Source organism: Neofelis nebulosa, chromosome 1 (genome assembly GCF_028018385.1).
Source record: "Neofelis nebulosa isolate mNeoNeb1 chromosome 1, mNeoNeb1.pri, whole genome shotgun sequence".
NCBI classification, from domain to species: domain Eukaryota; kingdom Metazoa; phylum Chordata; class Mammalia; order Carnivora; family Felidae; genus Neofelis; species Neofelis nebulosa.
Genome location: NC_080782.1, coordinates 137,733,337 through 137,753,388, shown reverse-complemented (window position 1 = coordinate 137,753,388; position 20,052 = coordinate 137,733,337). Strand labels below are relative to the sequence as shown.

Sequence of the window (20,052 nt, the reverse complement as noted above, 5' to 3'; positions counted from 1 at the left end):
CAGGGACAACACTGGGGAGAGCTCAGAGCATGGAGTAATGCCTTCAAGTCAGACAGAAAATGATTTTCCCCCCATTCTTCATCTAGCCACTTCATCAGTCAACTATGAGGGTTGAAGGAAAACACGTGCAAACATCTGACATTTGAAAAATTTTACTTCCCATGAATGCTTTCTTAGAAAACTAATGGAAAAGATGGGCTTCACCAAAACGAAAGACAGACACACGAGCGAAACATACACAGATCCAGGCAGTAGGGCGTCCAACACAAGAATGGAATCTTCAGGGTGGAGGAGAGAGAGCTCAGTTTTTAAAACCATTTCACGAGGCCTCTGCATAATCCCTAAACTACTGGTCCCGATGGGAGCAGATCCAAAGACTCTGGAGAGACTACTCCAAAAGATAAAAGGCACAGAATGCTGGAGGTATTTTACCAACTTCGAAGCAATTTCTAATTCTGGCAGGACAGTTCCTGGTGAATTAGTGATGGGTACATAGAACACTAAGCAAATAAAAAAACAAGACGATTAACTCCAGAGAGCCAGTTGGGTGAGAAAAGAAAATAATCGTAACACACGGTGCGTGAATAATATGTCCACAGGTACAGTCACGTCAACACTGAATGCTGACCTGACAAAAAATCACCTATGGTAGGCAGTCTCCCAAGATGGTCCCAAATAATCCCTGCTTCTTGGAGTTGATACCCTTATGTGATACCCTCCCTTCCTGGAGTCTGGGCTGGACTTACTGACTTCTAAGGAACAGAGTAAGTGGCAAAAGTAACAAGCTGTTCTCTCAGACATGACATTACGCAAAGGCTCTCGAGTCTATCTTGGACTTGCTGCCTCTTGCTGGCGAAGCAACATACGAAGTCATGCTCAGCCCGATGGGGAGGCTCCTGTGATTCCTGCCCACAGGAACCGCGAGATAATCAATGTTTGCGACTCGGAGGCACTCGGTTTTGGAATCATTTGTTACGCGGCAAGGGATAATACAACTAACTATTTGGGAGAACAGGAGGCAGGAAAATCTGAATGGGGAGAGGGGAGTAGGAGCTAACCCCCCAGCTTCCACATGAAGTTAAGATAAAATGCCTAAGACTAAAAACGTACATCAAGAAACAGCCATAGAAACAGGTGTTTTCAAACTGTAAAGAAAATACAAGCTCACAGAGTTTAAAGCAGTTTATTGCCTCTGGCGAGCAGGAGCAGGTGAAGGCATAAGTGGAGGTTTTCCGTTGTTGTTACAGAACTAGAAGAACTCTGGCTTTTTCTATCATCAACACATATAAGCCGAAGAAAAGTTAAAAAGAAAATCATACTACCTTCATGTGTTCACGCTCAGGCAGCCTATAAATTCTCTATTTTGCAGCCGTCTTCTGGACACTTTAAGGATTTTTTTTTTTTAAGATTTTATCTTTAAAGTAATCTCTACACCCAATGTGGGGCTCGAACTCACAACCCTGAGATCAAGACTTGCACGCTCTACCGACTGAGCCGACCAGGCACCCCTGGACACTTTAAGGACTGTTTTTGTTTTTTTAAACATTTATTTATTTTATTTTGAGACAGGGACAGAGAGAGAGTCAGACAGACAGACAGACAGACAGACAGACAGACAGACAGAATGTCAAGCAGGCTCCAACAATGTCAGTGTAGAGCAGGCCCTTCCAATGCAACTGATGATGCGACCTTTCGGGAGTCTTTTCAGATAATGTCTTCCGTGTGCTCGTTCCTCCTTGGAATGTACCAGGGCGTAAAATACACGTCGGCCTCCTCACCCCAGCCTCCACTCTACCTGCCCAACTGCTAACAGTTCAAGAACGGTTTCAGTAAATAAAGAGTTCTAGAAGTAGATCCACTGTGGGACACTTGAGGCATGGCCACCTGCTGTTTGACGGGATTTGGCATGAACCCAGAGGGTGATTTAAGGGTCATGGCCATCGAGGTGGGCTGGTCGCTAAGAATTCTCTTCAGAATCCTGTGAGTCTGAAACGATTCGAGCAAGAACACTCTACGGGCGTCACATTCCCTCGTTCTGCACACCTCTGGTACCTTCTTTCTAAACGCTCCCATTTTGCAGAGGAGGAGAGCGAGGCCCAGAGCCGAGGAAACGCACCTGGCTTTCACAGTGGGCAAGGGATAACGTCTGCCAAAGCAGAGGAAGCAACAGACACGCTCTAACAGAACCTCATTCGGTCATCGTACATGCATGTATTTTTACAACAAATGGGATGGGAGGAAGCAGGACTTACCAACGCTAGCTGAACAGCTGCATGGTTTTCCATTTTCCTTTCAACTAGTCTCCGTTTTCTCTTAAGGCCAGCACGCTGTAGTAACCACAGCGTCACAGCAATCACATCATTTTGTTTTAATTTGGTTTTTCTCATGGTTGAGCCACACGTCTTCGGAGTACCGAGGACTCTGGAGGATTCTGCCACGGTACTTTTTTTTTTAAAAACAAAAAAACAAAAAAACAAGATCTGCTAAATGCAGGGGGCCCGGGTGGCTCAGTCAGTTAAGGATCCGACTCGATTTGGGCTCAGGCCATGATCTCAGCGTTCTGGAGTTCAAGCCCCACAACTGTCTCTGCGCTGACAGCAGGGAGCCTGCTTGGGATTCTCTCTCCCTGTCTCTCTCTGCCCCTCCCCTGCTTGTGCACAGGCGCCCAAACTCTCTCTCTCTCAAAAACATAAATAAAACATTTTTTTTTTTAATCTGCTACAGGGATAGATTTAGAACACTGCAGCCAAAAAGATAAAGGAGAATGTTTAACAAAACAATTCCATGCGCTTCTCGCTGTGTGAGCTCATGCCCTTCCAGGATCTTAAGAAACACAGCATTTTGTATGAAATATAAAATGCTTCCCTTGCTCCCTTCTCATGGGGGGGGCTGTGAAGGTGCATCGGGTCTCACGTGCTTTTTTTTTTAGTCAAGTATTGTCACTCAAGTTGCTTTTCCCAAATCAAGTAACCAAAAATTAAGAAGTTCATGTGCACAGAAGACAGGCTTTGGCTGCCTTCAAGCAATTTCACTGTTTTGATGCTGGCTTCTGATCAAGCATCTTACGCTTACCGACTGGCCTGGTCCTCCCACCGCCCCTTTGTCACTTGGCATTAATTATCAGAAGGAAATAAACGGGGCCATGACACCAAACACTGAACTATACAAGTTGAAGCTGCCAGAATTTACGGACACAATCACACAAATTGAGACTCCCTGACGATCCCCTTCCTGAGCAAACACGTTTTTCTACTTTCCAAAGTACACAACGGTTTACACTGTATAAATACACGACAGTGGGGGCGCCTGGGTGGCTCGGTTGGTTAAGCATCCGACTTCGGCTCAGGTCACGATCTCGCGGTCCGTGAGTTCGAGCCCCACGTCGGGCTCTGTGCTGACAGCTCAGAGCCTGGAGCCTGTTTCGGATTCTGTGTCTCCCTCTCTCTCTGACCCTCCCCCGTTCATGCTCTGTCTCTCTCTGTCTCAAAAATAAATAAACGTTAAAAAAAAAAAAAAAATACACGACAGTGAAGGGTGCACAGTCCAGGCACGGTATCTGCATCTCCTGTGAGTAAAGTGGAGCGTCAAAGCCTGGGTCTAGAAGAATCAAATGGTGCGGGGGGGGATAACTTCCCATCGAGCCAGAACTCAGACCCCAGGGGATTTGGGTTAGCTGCCAGGCCTGGATTATTCTCCAGAAGAGGACCCCAGGGTGGTCCAGCCCGCCCTCTAATGAAACCTTGAGGTAAGCCTTTGTGGCTCATGAGACCCTTCCCAAGCCGTCACCGAAGCTACTGCAACTCTGTGGTATTAGATTCTCCTTCAGACCCTGTCTCGATTTCCACTCAAGTCATAAATTCCCCACACGTTGTTTTCCTCCCTTCGAGAAAATGCAGACGGCGATGTTAACCACAGTCACACTCAACATGTCATGCCTGGTTGAAATTCCATACTTGGAAATGTGCTACTGCAAGGAATTTCAAGCTCAGGAGGACTGGTGGGGCGGACGATATCTATTTCAAGCCGATATTTAATTCAGAAGTCAGATATAAAGGGAGACGTCCTAGAGGCAGTATACTTTGGATTCTCTAGTAACTGACTGAGGATTTTGTGGTCAATGCTCTCCGCCTGAATCACTCAAGACTTAACGCGTAGTCAATATAAGCCTAAGTCCCTCACGGCATTCTGCCTCTGTGCAAGCTGACCCTCTGTTCCCCTAATCCTACTGGGGTCATCTGTCCCAGTAGAACCTGCCACTTTTTTAGAACTCCCTGGGAACAGGATACCACGTTTGCGGTCACCTTTCCCAAACAGAGGCATCATGGAAGAGACAGGCTCAATATAAAGAAGGCTGTCATCAGGGCGCCGCGGTGGCTCGGTCCGTTGAGCATCCGACTTCAGCTCAGGTCATGATCTCGCAGTTCGTGAGTTCGAGCCCCGCGTACAGCTCTGTGCTGACGGCTTGGAGCGCAGAACCTGCTTTGGATTCTGTGTCTCCCTCTGTCTCTGCCCCTCCCCTGCTCATGCTCTGTCTCTCTCTCTCTCAAAAGTCAACATTAAAAAAAATTTTAAATAAAAAAAATAAAAAAAAAAAAAAAAAGAAGACGACTGTCATCGTTCCAGTCTATGGCCTCCTCACTTGCCCGCCCTTGGGTATTCAAAGACCCATGGAGCTCAAAACACCTCTCGTCACTCGCTTCCTGCCGCCAGCTCGGTTCCAGGCTCGGAGTGCGAAACCAAAGCTTCCAACCCCAACGATGGTTCTTCTGCGCTTCCAGTATTCACCCCTGCCCCTGGTACGTTTGTTTGGGTAAGAAACAATAGGTGGACGCTCGAGGTGCTAGACGAATCACCTCTCTGTGAGTCCTGCCTGGGACCGGCTGGCTCTTCAAATTTGCAAAAGCTGCGAGGTATTCTGGAGAAGCCGAGGAAGGCGGTGGAGAGCAGGCTTTGTGGTGTTACTCAAGCAAAATAAGACACGTGAAATGTTCTCAGTCAGCTCTTGCGACTCGACCTACTTCAAAAGTTGTCTGTCAACGTGGCTATCGGGAAGACATATACATGACAACATACAAACTGTGCAGATGTACAAGTGACTCCCAGAGGAGCTGGCAGGACACAGGCTGCCCGCCGAGCCAGAGAATGCGTGCCACTGCCTCTGATGTACGGGAAGTGGTTGGCCATTTTTCCTCTTGTTATGAAACGTGTAGTCAAAAAACAACATTTTGGGTATTTCTGCAAAAATATTTGGTGAATATTAAATTAAAAAAAAAACAACAACACATCTCACTCTATACGCCGAATTAAGTTCCCACATTTCAGTCAAAACCTCCAACTGACAAGCAAATGTTTATTTGCCTCTTAGCATATTTTTAAAGTAATTGGTTGCATTCATACATTCATACGCGCGTGCACACAGATTTAAACACGAGGAAAGGCTGATCACATCAGGTACAAACAAGACATCCAGAAAGGACACAGAGCCATGAGACTCAGATCGCCTGTGCCTCAGTTTCCCCGCAAGAGTAAAAGAGCTCATGAGGGGAGAAAATGCTAGTTAATTAGACGGTGTTGGCAGAGCACGGTGAAGTTCTCCAGGCAAAAGCATTCAGTTGTTCCGACTGAACATGGCCAAATGTGCCACGCGTCACGTAAAGGAAAGGGCCGCGTTGCTAACACCCAGGGAGCGAAAACACCACGCAAGTGTTTCAGATACGTATTTGAGTCAGAAGGCTTCACTTGAAATTAATGCCACATACACGGGTGTGGCGTATTTATACCTGTTCCACTTACTACGCAGTTACAAGCGATTATCAAATGGGCGGCATGGGTCTTGCCTAACGCACATCACCTTTTATCAGACCTGTCTTGGGTCTTCTGACTGTTATATCGGACTTTGCTAGAGACTCTGCAGTTGTGCCCACGAGCCTAATTCTGCAAGCTTCTTGGGTGAGAACGGCTTTCTGCAACTTCAGACAGGCCTTCTTCCCCTGGATTGTAGTCTACTCTCCTTTGGCCAGAAAAATATCAGCCAATCTTATCTGAGCACAGAAGGGGTGAAGAAGGGTACAGGTGAGAACACGTTAGTAGATATTACTTTTCTTAAGTTTGTTTGTTTGTTTGTTTGTTTGTTTGTTTGTTTGTTTTTGAGAGACAGAGAGAGAGCAGGTGAGAGCCAGAGACAGCGGGAGAGAGGGGATCCCGAACAGGCTCCCCACTGTCAGCACAGAGCCCGGCACGGGGCTCAAACTCATGAACTAAGAGATCATGACCTGGGCCAAGATCAAGAGCCGGACGCTCAACCGCCTGAGGCACCCAGGCCCCCCTAGTAGATATTACTTTTAAAATCTACCTGGACAGTTCCACTCACTGCAGCTATACATGAAAGCAGCCAAAGGAAGAGGCTAAAGGAAAAAGAAAATAGGGGGGCCTGGGTGGCTCAGTCGGTTAAGCATCCGACTTCGGCTCAGGTCATGATCTCACGGTCCGTGGGTTCGAGCCCCGTGTCGGGCTCTGTGCTGACAGCTCGGAGCCTGGAGCCTGTTTCGGATTCTATGTCTCCCTCTTCCTCTGACCCTCCCCTGTTCATGCTCTCTCTCTCTCTGTCTCAAAAATAAATAAATGTTAAAAAAAAAAATTAAATAAAGGAAAAAGAAAATAAATGTTGGAAGCGGGGGGGGCGGGGGGGGGGGCAAGGGGAGGCTGGGGTGTGCTAGGGCAGAACCTGCACAAAGCCTGAGTATGTCAAGTGACAAATTACAGATTATCAACAAATCACAAGGTGCAAAGGATTTCCGTAAAGGTTCTGTCCTTCGCCCATCCTTCTTCTGAAGGAGCAGAACCCAAGACTATGCATTTGACTTACAACCTCATCCCTGTTGTCATGACAACGTGTCCGTGAGCCCAAAGTCAGGAAGGTTAGATGAGAAGGGCATTCGCAACCAGGGCCAGATACACAGGTACAACATTTTGGGAAAGCAGTTACGCACAAGTATTTAGTAACGCCTATTAAAACTGTTAGCGTCCTCTGACTCGGCAATTGTTTCCGAAACGCTGACCCTACGATAGTAACCGCGAAGTCATAAAACGATACAAATACTTCACACACAAACATATACCATGCAGGGTGATACTTATCTCAGAGGCTGAAGGCAATGTAAATATCCATCCTTAGAGGAACCTGCATTAAATTTTGTGTGTCCGTGCCATAAAATGTTTTATATCAACGGAAAGAACGTCTTAGAAAACGGTTTCATAACATCAGAAATGCTTATGGTTTAATGTTAAGATTAAAAGAGAAAGCAATATTCAAAAGCGTATTTACCAAATGATCTCAAATACATTTTTTTTTTTAACGCATATTTAAAAAGCTAAGGAGAGGCGCCTGGATGGCTCAGTCAGTTGAGCCTTTGACTCTTGATTTCAGCTCAGGTCATGATCTCCTGGCTCCTGAGTTGCAGCGTCACGTCGGGCTCTGCGCTGACAGTCTGGAGCCTGCTTAGGATTCTCTCTCCCTCTCTCTCTGCCCCTCCCCCACTTTTGCGCACAAACACGCACACTCTCTCTCTCTCTCTCTCTCTCTCTCAGAATAAATGGATAAACTTTTAAAAAGTAAAATAAAATAAACAGCTAAGGGGTAAACCAACAAATTAAAGTGGTTGCCTGAATAGTGAGATTAAAGGTAATTTGGTTTTCCTTCTACCTTTTGGGTGTTTCCCCTCTGCGGGGATCCTAAAATGACCAGGTATTCCTTTTATCACCAGAAAATTAAAACCCTACTGAGGGTATGAATGACTGAGGGGAAAAAGCAAACCGAATTATTTTGTTGCCCCTTTTTTTGGAGATGGGTCTAGGAAGAGCAAGATGGGAAGGTGAATTATAATACAATGTAATCACATTTTATAATGGCTTCCTCCCCGCCCCCCCCCAAAAAAAAAAAATCAGTGACAAAGTAGATTTGCAGAGCTCTATTTTCCAGATTGTCTAGGCCAAACTTAATTTAAAAGTAACATATTCTTGACTAGAAAGCTACACCACGCAGGTATCAAGACCATACCACTTTGTTCCGTGAATTTATTCAACATTCAACAAATATGTATGGCACACTTACTCTGTGCCAGGCGCTGGGGATCCAACAGTGAACAAAACAGATGGGATCTGTGGACTAAAGAAGCTTCCAGCTTAGTGGGGCAGAAAGGGATGGTTTGTATACATCAACCCAGCTGAAGCTGATTCAGTGACTCCTGCCAAAATCAGACGCTACCCTTATAAAGAATTTCCTATCATTCTGTGCTTAAAAATAAAGACGCCAGTTACTACATCACATCTTACGCCCTCTCCCCAAAGAGTGCCGTGTGAAATACATGGGCACTTGTGTGCAGTGGAAATCCCGAACACCTAGGCAGGAGTAGCTGTGAAGAGTAAGGGGACTCCAAGGCACCTGGGTGGTTCAATTAGTTAAGTGTCCAACTTCGGCTCAGGTCATGATCTCGTGGTTCATAAGCTCGAGCCCCGCGCCGGGCTCTGTGCTGACAGCTCAGAGCCTGGAGCCTGCTTTGGATTCTGTGTCTCCCTCTCTCTCTGTCTCTCTCTCTCTCCCTCCCTCTCAAAAATAAACATTAAAAAAAAAAGAGAGCAAGGGGTCTCCAAGTCTTGCTGCCTTGCACAGAGAAATCCCTTTCTAAGTCTCCTTCATAAACATACAGATAATAACAGTGTACTCTGCATTCTGTTCTAAGGATTAAAGGAAATTATTATCTAGGAGGCATGTCTAGCACAATGCCTGGTACAAACACTCAACAAATCAATCCTTTCTCTCATCCATAAAATACACATTAAAGCAACGAAGAGTCAAAGACAAAGATGCCAATGAAATGGGGGCTGGGGTAAGCGGGAGTGACTGCTGGTGGGATAGAGGGATTCCTTGAGGTAATGAAATTGTTCGAAAATGAACTGTGGTGATGGTCGCGGGACTCCTTAATGCATTCAAAAAAAAAAAAAAAAACCACTGAATTATCCACTTTAAATGGGTGGATTGTATGCTGTGTGAATTAGATCTCAATAAAGTTGCTATAAACACTGTATGTAAAAAGTTAATGAAATACTTGCCATCAACATTCCCAGGGGGGCCAAAAACGATTCTCTACAACCAATGAGAGTATCTTCATTTTTGTGATTAGAAAACAAACAGGCCTTCAGGGGCGCCTGGGTGGCTCAGTCGGTTAAGCATCCGACTCTTGATTTCGGCTCAGGTCATGATCTCATGGTCTTGAGATCCGGAGGGAGCTTGCTTAAGATTCTCTCTCTCTCCCCCTCCCTCTGCCCCTCCCCCATGCACTCCCTCTCTCTCAAAAAAAAAAAACATAAAAAAGAAAAAGAAAATATGTCTTCAGTTCAAAGTCACTATAATATTAAGGCTCAAGATTTTCTTACCAACTTCTTTATAGGGAAAAGCAAAGCAAAGGAGGACAACACTATACACGCGAATCTTAGAACACAGCTTCTTAAATCTTTTGCTATTATACTCAAGTCCTAAGGGAAGTTCAATTTTACAGGTCTTACATTCTGTATTCACATCTAAAAGTTTCGCTACCGTATCAACCAACCAAAGGTTCACAAAAGGCCTTTACACGGGGAGTTTAAAACTGACTGCTTCAGGGGTGCCTGGGTGGCTCAGTCGGTTAAGCGTCCGACTTCGGCTCAGGTCACGATCTCGCGGTCCGTGAGTTCGAGCCCCGCGTCGGGCTCTGGGCTGATGGCTCAGAGCCTGGAGCCTGCTTCCGATTCTGTGTCTCCCTCTCTCTCTGCCCCTCCCCCCATTCATGCTCTGTCTCTCTCTGTCTCAAAAATAAATAAAATGTTAAAAAAAAAATTAAAAAAAAAACAAAAAAAACTGACTGCTTCATTACTTAACACGTAATGTCAACACCAAAATATACACACAAGTGACACAAAAAGAACAAATGTTTGGTCTAAAAACATGAAGCTGAATCCTAACAGCAGCTTATTTTTCACGCCGACAAGCGGTGATGTGACTGTGGTATTGCTTTCCAGCAAAACGAGCCATCACTCATCCTAGCAGATGGTTGCCCCATTACCTCATCAGGAAAGCATAAAACAGGTAGGTCCAGAGGAAAGGAAAACCCAGGAAGACGGCCCAGGCAAGCCCTCCCTGGGTCCCTTCCTTATACTCCCCTTCATTCCTAAATCTTTACAGAGTGCACACTGCAAGCACCTGGCCCCCATGTTTAATTTCTGATTTTTTGGTGAAACTGGTAATGCAAGTTTCTGTGCTGTTAAAAAAAAAAAAAAAAAAAAAAAAAAAAAAAAAACAAGTAACTTTGATGTGCATCGTCACCGTTTCTAATCTACATCCTTAGACCAAGCTCGTTTTCATTAGAAAAGAAGCTTCTCGCCACTGAACCCAGAACGATCAGATACCCAGGATGGTGTGCGGTCCAGCAAACATACGGAGAGGGTTTGCCGTCGGGGTTGCCTTTCGCATGTGAAAACGTGTGGGACTTGTGCACCCTGGAGGCCCAGCCTGGAGCTGCTCGCCACCAAGGGTGACGAACGTCCGCTTTTCACTGGCAACCGCCACGGCAAGCGTGCCCAGCAGGGCGAGGATACGACGTTGGCCAATACACAGAGCGGCACTGACTAGGAGTTCCTCCGGCCCCCCAACCCTCCGTTGAGTTCACGTTGAACAGCAAGGCCGGACGCTTTTTTTCCACTGGCTCAGTGATTGATTAGCCGGCTGGGCCCCCCTGCGAAACCCACAGACCAGAGGCTGCTTTAGCTCCACTTAGCACATCACTGATAGGAGAAGGGCGTCCGTGAGCTATCTTCACATTCCCCGTGGCTGCATAGCTCTTAATCCTCCCTGGCGTGGCAGGTAACGAAATGAGAAGCGAAAGCGGGCATCTGACTCACCTTGTGAGTCAAAGCTGAATTTATGAAATCACTGGGAAATACCTCAATAAGTAATAACATTTCACTTGGTGAAAAAAAAGGTTAACGCACCAACCCCGTGCTCCAATACCGAAAACACAAAGCGAGCCGGGATTCGTATTTAATCTCTTCTCCAATCAAAATTGAAAAAGGAAGTCCCAGGTCCAGGAACAAGTTTGGGCAGTCAATACCACAGAATAGGAGTAACAACACCGTACATCAGATCTGGCGTCAATTTATACGGGATCATTTGCCTTTTAAGGACTTAACTTGAAACCCCTCTGCTTCCCATGTAAACGCTATCCTCTTTGTGACTTTGGAGATGCAGGAGAAGCAGAAGAATTGAAGAGCATCTCTGGTGGTGTGAAGACAATCACTGGCTTCCCCAACTGGTCACCTTTTAAACCTTCATTCATGGGGCGCCTGGGTGGCTCAGTCGGTTAAGCGGCTGACTTCAGCTCAGGTCATGATCTCACGGTCAGTGAGTTCGAGCCCCGCGTCGGGCTCTGTGCTGACAGCTCAGAGCCTGGAGCCCGTTTCAGATTCTGTGTCTCCCTCTCTCTCTGACCCTCCCCTGCTCATGCTCTGTCTCTCTCTGTCTCAAAAATAAAGAAACGTTAACAAAAAAAAAAGTTTAAAACATTCATTCTTGGGGCGCCTGGGTGGCTCAGTCGGTAAGCGTCCGACTTCAGCTCAGGTCATGATCTCATGGTTCGTGAGTTCAAGCCCCGCGTGGCACTCTGTGCTGACAGCTCACAGCCTGGAGCCTGCTTCCGATTCTGTGTCTCCCTCTCTCTCTGCTCCTCCCCCACTCACACTCCGTCTCTCTCTCAAAAATAAATAAACATAAAAAAAAAAAAATTTAAAACAGTAATTCCCAAGACTGCTGTTCTTGGAAAACACACAGAACATCAGATGGAGAAACTCAAAGAACCATTCTTCCTTTTACACCAGATGCTACTAAGTCTTCTCTAAAAAAAAAAAACACACTTACTCACTTTAATAAGCTGCCAGCTGCATTTTCACTGTCCCCTCTGAAAGCTCCCAGTGATGCTGGGAGTCCAGTCTTTTATTTGCTGCTTTATTATTAACTTTTCTTTAATACTCTGGGTTTCTGAACTCTTTCAAAAATGATTCAGCAGAAAGCACACAGAAACGAAGGCACCATTTCTGGCTCAGTGAAGAACCACGTAGGAAGGTCCACACCACCATATTAATAAATCAGGAAGAGTGGTACCAATTGGATGTTCATTACACCCCAAACCCTCTGTGAAGTCCAGGTTCATGATCAAACGCCGGACCCCCTTTGTCATTAGCACAGGGATGAAATGGTGATGTGCACCAGCCACACTACAGCATCTGGACAGACATTATCTACCCTGCAAGGTAAACAGGGCGAGGGTGCCTGTCCACTTCATCCCTGAGAAAATGAGGCAATAACACAGTGACTTCCTTAAAGGGAAAAGGTCAAGCAGCTTGCGAAGGGTGAGGACATCCCCTCTCTCCCCCTAGACAGTGGTTCTCCATCTTGTTTGCACATTAGAATCCCCTGGGGAGTACTGGAAAAAAATAATCAGACAAAAAAACCCACCAAGGCCAGGTCAGCAAACCAGAGCAAAGTGCCATCCCAGACCAAGCCTAGAAGTGGTGCCCGGGCGTGTTTGAATAGCTCTCCGGGTGGTTCAAAGGCACAGGGTTGAGAACCCCAGGCCTCTACCTCTAGATGCTTTAAAGGCCACAGTAAATGACAGTTGTAACAAGGAAACACAGCTGTGTAGCTGAACCGAGTACATTCTCAGAGAGGGCAACAACAAAAAAAAAAAAACCAGGGAGGGAGAAAAAGTCCAATAAGAAATACGATTTAATAAAATTCCAAAGGAAAATGCGTTCATAAGAGCTAAAGAGCCAAGCTCAACAGGTAGGTATTTACACTCCACATTTTTTCTGGTTTTATGTCCCCCACGCCCATCCCCACCCCCCAGAAGAGCAAATTTCCAAACAAATAACTATACACAGGCATGTGCGTCCCAAATGTCAGGAGTGAAACGCTAAGGAAATTCTTTCCAACATCTGAGAGTAATTTTGTACAATACCTCATTGCTCCTATGTGCTCACCTTAAAGAAGCAAGAGCAGAGTAAAATAACTAAACATCCAAATGCAGTAATAGTTTTTCTCTCCTATTAAGCACGCTCTGAAACCCACTAATTATTTCCAGAGGGAACTTCTCTCGTAACATGGTACTCCGGAGGACAATTTGGTTCTCAGGCAACCAGGACTCCATGTACTGGCAGTAACACTAAGGGGAAAGTCTGTGACTCAAAGAACCCTCCAGAAATGAGAGATTCCCAGCACAAGAAATAATTAATATTTAGTGGGGATTTCATAGTTCAGTCTTGCTGTTCCCCACTACCTTCCCAAAAACTAGAAAAAAATCGTAAGAACACTCAATGTTCCCCCAAAGACTGCAGATACAAGCTCTTAACACTTCTAGGATCTTCAATATAGATGTGCGCGTGCACACACACACACACACACACACACGCACGCATACACAAACCTATGAATGCACCTAACAAATTAGGTTTGTTAAAAACACCACCAGGTACACAATAACCTCAAAATGAAACTACAAGGGAAGAAATTTTTTTCAGCTCAATCTACAGGACATGAGTCCCAGGCAACTGACAGTTTCCTGCCTGTTTCCTAAGTGCTCAGTTTGCCGTCTGTTAATGAAACCCCCATTCTGGAAAACTAATCTGGCTTCCTTTCCCCTCTCCTTCTTCCCAAACCCATTCTCTTTTAACTCTGCCCAATAACCGGCTCCAAATGTGTTTGTTCTGTTTCTCTCTTTGTTTTTCCCCAAAGGGAAAAATTAATGGTCGAGTGGGTTTAATTTTTAAATTGGTCCAAGAGGTTTAAAGAGGCTGTATTGAGAAGGAAAAAAAAAAAAAAAAGCAAATGGAACTCTCTTGAAAATGGTTACACATTAAACACATATCTTACCGTCCAGGCTAAGGAGGGTTTTTTGTTTGTTTGTTTGTTTTGTTTTTTAAATAAGGAGAGTTCTTAAATTCTGTTGGAGGTCTGAAGTTTAGTTTATTCACCAAGAATAACTCTGTTCACTGCTCCAGCTCCTTCTTGTCACCACCATCAACATCCACACATTCCAAACCCTGGGAAATGTGAGGGAGTAACAAGAAGGCTGGGGCTGCAGAAGGTTCCATTCCCGTGTCCAAAAAGCACCTAAAGCTGCCAGCGTGCCGCATGGGGACGGAAGACAACCTTGGGGACGGATGGGTCACAGCACACAGAAGCAGGTGCACAGACTCAGGAGACGGATTTCTCAGAGAACAGAGCACAACTGGGGAGGCTGTACCTGCATCACCACCCAATAAAACTAATAAAAAATAATAATCGTAATAATGAAACACCACAAAGCTCTTTGACCGTTTGCCCAGAGTTACTACAGGTTTTGAATACAATTGGCTTTTTTCTCAGTAACCTCATCTCTTATTAGAAACTAAGGTGCAAGTCAAAACCAAGCAGACTTCCAAGCCACGGGAAAAATAACCCGAGACTTACAGGCATACCAGAAAGCTTGTGGCTAATTTTACAACATGCACCGCCCAGTGAGGTCACACTGCAGGAAGTCGGTCCTGTCGCACACAGGAATAAATAAAATAATGACAAGCAATAAACCAACGGGCGCTAAGTCGTAGCTGAGAAATAAATGGGAGGTGGCACCTCACCCAAATGAGCGAGTGATTCAAGTCCAAGAAAAATCTTTCTTTCAAGTTTATGGAAATTAACCCTTAGCCTTCCCAAATCTTTTTCTGTTCCTGAATCCCCGGTACCCGGACTCATAACTAAGTACAACATTAGATTCCTGTGTCGATTCCTTCTCTGTACTTTTCTCACCAAGATACCAGTCAGTCGGACGCCCTTAGCCACCACTTTTCTAGGGAAACCCCGAGAAGACAGAGGGTGTGCAATGCAAAGAGAGGCAAGAGGAGAAGAGTTGCTCCCCACACAGAAGCCCTTGCCCAGAGAGGGTGTTTCAACAGGTAAGCAAGAGAGGAAAATTTTCATTCCAGCTCCTCCTAATCTGGTTGCAGGGGGCCAAGGCTTCCCCGTTAAAAGTAGAAAGAGGATGGGGCCCCAAAACACCAAGCGTTTCTAAAGCTAAAAGTAAATTTTAACTAGCACTTTCGGTTGAAAGAAAGAGAGAGAGCCCTTCGTATCTGCTGCTTTCATTCACCTTCTCTGGTTCCTTCTTAAATAATTATTTTTCCTGACTGATGCTGTCTATGAAATTTTGTACCCGATTGCAAAATACATCTTTCAAGGCCTCGAAGATTTTTCTACAATTTTTGCTTTTCTTCCTTGAAACGGTGCGCGCTCTTTTCCGCCTTCTGACAATTACACTCACACCTGTCACTGGATATTCATTCTTCGTTGTCGTTCTCTGCTTTCGCTCCCTCGTGCGGTCCTATTCTCAATTCTTTTCTCTCAACTACTTCCTTCCCAGCAATGATCTCCAATTATTCCCCCTTCCCATCCAGGCAGTCTCCTTGGCATATAGGTTTCCTTTCTCCCCCGGGAGTTTGAGCCCTCAATTTTTTCCCCCTTGATACAGAGGGCCCTGAACCGTGACTCTGGGTCTCAGACCTTTCTGGTTACCCTCGTCTTTGCCCTTAGTCCTGTCCCATCTGTCCGTGATACTGACACCTACCATCTCCCGTCTCCTTGACCAATCTAGCTTTGAGGCAAAGAAAAGGTTTCCCCTGTGTTCTTCACTTTCCTTTGTTCACCTGGGGCACATACCTTCCTCAACGCAGCTCTCTCCTTGGTATTTAGCTTTTAATGACCTGTTGGCCTCCACTATCAATGACACTGGCCATCTGAAACACACTGTACCTGATGATCGTGTGCTAGGAGATGTGGCCAACCAGAGTCTGGGTCCACGGTAGGTATGGTATACGCCACAGTTATGTTTCTAACAGCAATGACAGACTAATCCTAATCCATTTCTCTTGTGACTGTTGGGTTTTACTTGCCAGATGGCCTGCTGAGCTTAGGGGCAGGGAAGGTGCTATGTCCCCCGTCAAAGAAGAGAAATGACTGGTTCAACTCGGGCTGAAGCCTCTGACCTTGGGTTCGTTAGCCCCGAGCACCAAGCAGCCACAGCCCTGTCATGGCCATGGCCGTTGGCTAAACGCAAGAACCCCAATCAGCAGGTCAATTTAAACCTCAACAACCCAAGAACAACCACATCAAGACCGAGAGATCGGCTGGCACACCGAGAAGAAAGTGAACTTGAGATCAGTCCGTCTTCCCCATGCCCATGATCCCCCCTCAGGGGAAAGGGTAACCCTCACCCCTGCTTCCCTGTCTTTCCGTACTGGCACTCGAAACGCAGGCCACTTTTAGGGCCACCTCATCCATCCTGAACGCCAAAGCCGCCGTGAACAGGAAAGAGAAACACGGTTCTGATGTCAACAAAAATCCACAGACAGTATCAAAACCACTTTTCTCTCCTCTCCGATTACCACCAAACCAAGTCCCCTTACCGGCGGACATAACGAAATACATCAGGGGGAAAATAGATAAAAGTAAAGTGTATTTACCTTCTTCTGTTTCATGCCACACGATCCCTTCCAAATTCACACTGGTCCCAGGTTCACAGGGCCCAAGACACTCTGGCTCTGTCACTACTCCAACTTCACATGTATTGACACCCACGGAACGAGTCCGAACCAAAAGCTGTTCAACCGGTGCTGCAATATTGGATGAAGATGGGGAAAAGTAGGAGGGCAGAATCTGAGGCGTGAGGCTGCTGGAAATCGGCGGTGGTGGTGCTGGCACTGTAAACAGGGGGTCAACCTGAAAGACAGACAGGCTTACTGCAGGGTGCTGCATTCTCCGAGCTCCTTATAATGCAATCTGTTTATATCACTTCTAGAACACATCACCATTCCAAATTCCATTTGCAAGCAGAACAGGCTTCAGGTGTTTTCGTGGGGCCACCACGTAAAGGAGAAGAGAAATGAGCGTTTGAGGTTTTTCACGCCCGACAGGGCCAACCCTGGGGATCCTGCTTCCGGAATAGACAGGCAGGACTCCCAACGTCCTAAATTCACCGATGGAGAACCGTCAGCCTCAGTCGATGTGCGTGAACTCCGCTCTGCAAAATTAGGACTCTTGCCCCCTTGTAATGAAATCTTACGTTCAAAACTACGGTATTTTCCAAAGGAGAAGCTCCAATAAACGCCACAGAGGCATCACTGGGCACTTCAGCGTGGGAGATGGGCTAAAATTGTCTCCAAAGTACTTTATAAACCGTAATGAATTAAATCACTACGAAAATACATTAACTGACTCTGCTGAATATGTAAAATACATAAACTTGATTATACACACTCAAACACATAAACTGGATATTATTAGCATGTATTAAGCATCGACTCCTAATTAAGTGTTCTACTGCAAAGTTTAGCAGAATTCACATACATGGGGAAATAAAGGCCTGTGCCCAACGTCAGCAGAACTGGGAGTTTCTCCAATGCCACATGTCCTTTAGTGGTTCGACTTGGAAAGATCCCTGATGAGTCTGACCAAGTCCCAGGATTCCACCCTCAAAATCCCAGGACATAGACATGACAGTCAATATAAGAGCATACGGTGCAATGCCATGTCCTTTGCACCCCTATCCTAGAGAGCAGGAAAGGAGATCTTGAACCATACAACCTTCAGGAGCCTGGCCGTGACGAAAACCAAAGGCTATGCATGTACTAAGTAGGCACATCTCCAACCAACCCACTCTCTCATCAGGCCCATTTCAATTACAGTTATGACCGGTACAGAACAGTTTTTAGCCCTGCTGACGGGTGGTCAGATGGAGAAGAGCCCAATGCAAAGCCCATCTACACCACGACTCCAGATCGCTTGCCTGGGTCCTCAAGTTACACACAGATATCACCTACCTATAAGGGATGCCATCTTGCGTGCTTTATCCGCTGAGCAAACAAATCTTATGTGTGCAAAGGACACACAGAAACTATTTCTGGTAAAACGCCATCCTGGTCTGTAGTTCCTATATGCCCAATTAACCTTTGTAAGAAACCAACGCTTGGCTATTAGACGTGCTATGACATAGTCTTTGTTGTTTAAAACACACACACACATACACACACAGAGTGCATTTCAAGACAAGTTATGGGAGGAGGCGTGCTCCTGGTTGAACAGCTGAAGCAGTCATGTGTGTGGGCTCCTTGTTCATATGACTGCAGGAACTATTCCTAGTTTGCCTTTCGCTAAAATGATCAAGTGACGTTCACTTGCCTGAATGATCCAAGATGCACTAGAACAGCCCTTCGCCCATCTGCATGCTAAAGAAACTTAATTTCCTGCTCTCCAAGCTGCCATAAAACTTCTTTTGCTCCATGATTTTTATTGTTCTGCATTCTTGATCACAGAGCCCAAGAAAGAAAAGCATTGAACGGTCCCAAACCCCAGATCTAGTGATTTATGCTTCCGCGTAAATGCAGCTTAATGTGGATCAAAGTTCACACTGATAGTTCCTATTTTAACACTGAGCTGACAAATGAAGAAAGGAGTTCCAAGGGAGGAAATGCGGGGGTGGGGGGCATGCAAAAAATCCATTGCTACCTTGTAGTCTGTATTAAACTAAAACATTTAGAACCACTTTCCAGAATTTAAAAAGAAAAAAAAAAGGCCAAGGAAAACTACAAACCGGCTACTGGGTTTTTTGTTGTTTTTTTTTTTTTTTGCATGTTTGCCAACAAATTCTTAATTTGTACAGTTAGTTGTAAAATGGGTTTAATGATTGCTACGCACAGAAACTGAAAAGACAAAACAGAACGATACTCTCAAAATACTCTTTATATCACGTGATTGACAGCCTACGTTAATTCCCAGAAAATACAGTTTCAATCGGAGAAACAAGAAAATAGGATGAAATAAAAGGAGGTAAGGCAGCTAAGAGAGCATGAATTCCCTTTGGGAGATCAGGATACAATGAGGCAAAGCCTGCAATACAAAGTTTTAAGGACAGGGCACGTTGGATGCTAGTATTTTGGCTCTAACTCTGATGATAATTAGCATGTGACTTTGGAGAGTCACTTAACCTCACTAAGGACCATTTTCCTCGCAACTGGAAAATGCATCCTCCAGCCCCCTACTGATAACAAATCCTATTACAATAGAATTCCTGGGCTAAATCCCTATTTCAACATAACTCCAACTACGAATATATCTGCACACAGATACACACACACATGAACCTACTCCTTGGGATACGTAAGTGACTCCAAAGATCAAATTTCTAAAGAATCTAGAAGACTTGAGGGGAGAGGCGATGGTATCCTGGGCCTTCGAGCAACTTAACGGTGTTTATTCCCATTCACACAATCCAAGGGCAGTGAACAAAGCTTAGTTGATAGCATTTATCGAGCAGACCTTGGAACCCCGTCCCCAAGGCTTACAGTGAGAAGCTAAGGTTCGGACAGTCTGACTATAAACATGAACTTAATCATAAACAGTCCCCCAATACAAGACCACACCCCAGTGGTCTAATGGCTTCCATTAGAAGCCCCTCTTCCCCAGAGGTCACCAACCACAGAGGAGGGTAAGGAATCACAGCCACTCCCAGAGGTGTTTTACACTGGGAGGTATGCTACTTTTTCAAACATTACAAATTTTCACAAACACCAAAACTTAGGGACAAGTATGAATGTCTACTATCTCTTAAAATAGTAACGAGATAACCTACGGGGCTCGGCCAGCGATTCCTTGCGGCATCAACTGACAGGGCTTAGGCCTTGCAGTGACCAGCTGAGTTTGCATTTGCAGCCCTCCCCTGAGACAATCACAGAATGTCTGCCCCAGAAGACCACGTAGCCAGCCTCCTCATTCTAGAGAGAAACTTGGCCTATATTTGCACAAAGGCAATAAGTAAAGTACCTCTGGGGGCAGCCCAAGTGAAAATAAAACAGCATCCTATAAGCAGTAGGAGTTCAAGTACACACACGAGGAGCCAAGAGAGAGGCGGAAGGGAAATAATTCAGTGTCTAAGGGCGCCT

The 20,052-nt window shown here is 45.5% G+C and overlaps 1 protein-coding gene across 6 annotated transcripts in view; it reads right to left on the bottom strand.

Annotated features, from left to right (window-relative positions):
* The window catches only part of ZNF608 (zinc finger protein 608), a 119,502-nt gene that overhangs the window by 47,237 nt on the left and 52,213 nt on the right, over positions 1-20,052 (bottom strand). For 5 of the 6 annotated variants that reach the window (XM_058737651.1, XM_058737684.1, XM_058737644.1 and 2 more), the window contains one exon: positions 16,579-16,834. The exons of the other annotated variant lie outside the window; for it this stretch is intronic. In XM_058737651.1, coding sequence (XP_058593634.1) covers positions 16,579-16,834 — 256 coding nt within the window. The remainder of the gene's footprint in view (positions 1-16,578; positions 16,835-20,052) is intronic. 6 annotated transcript variants of the gene reach the window in all.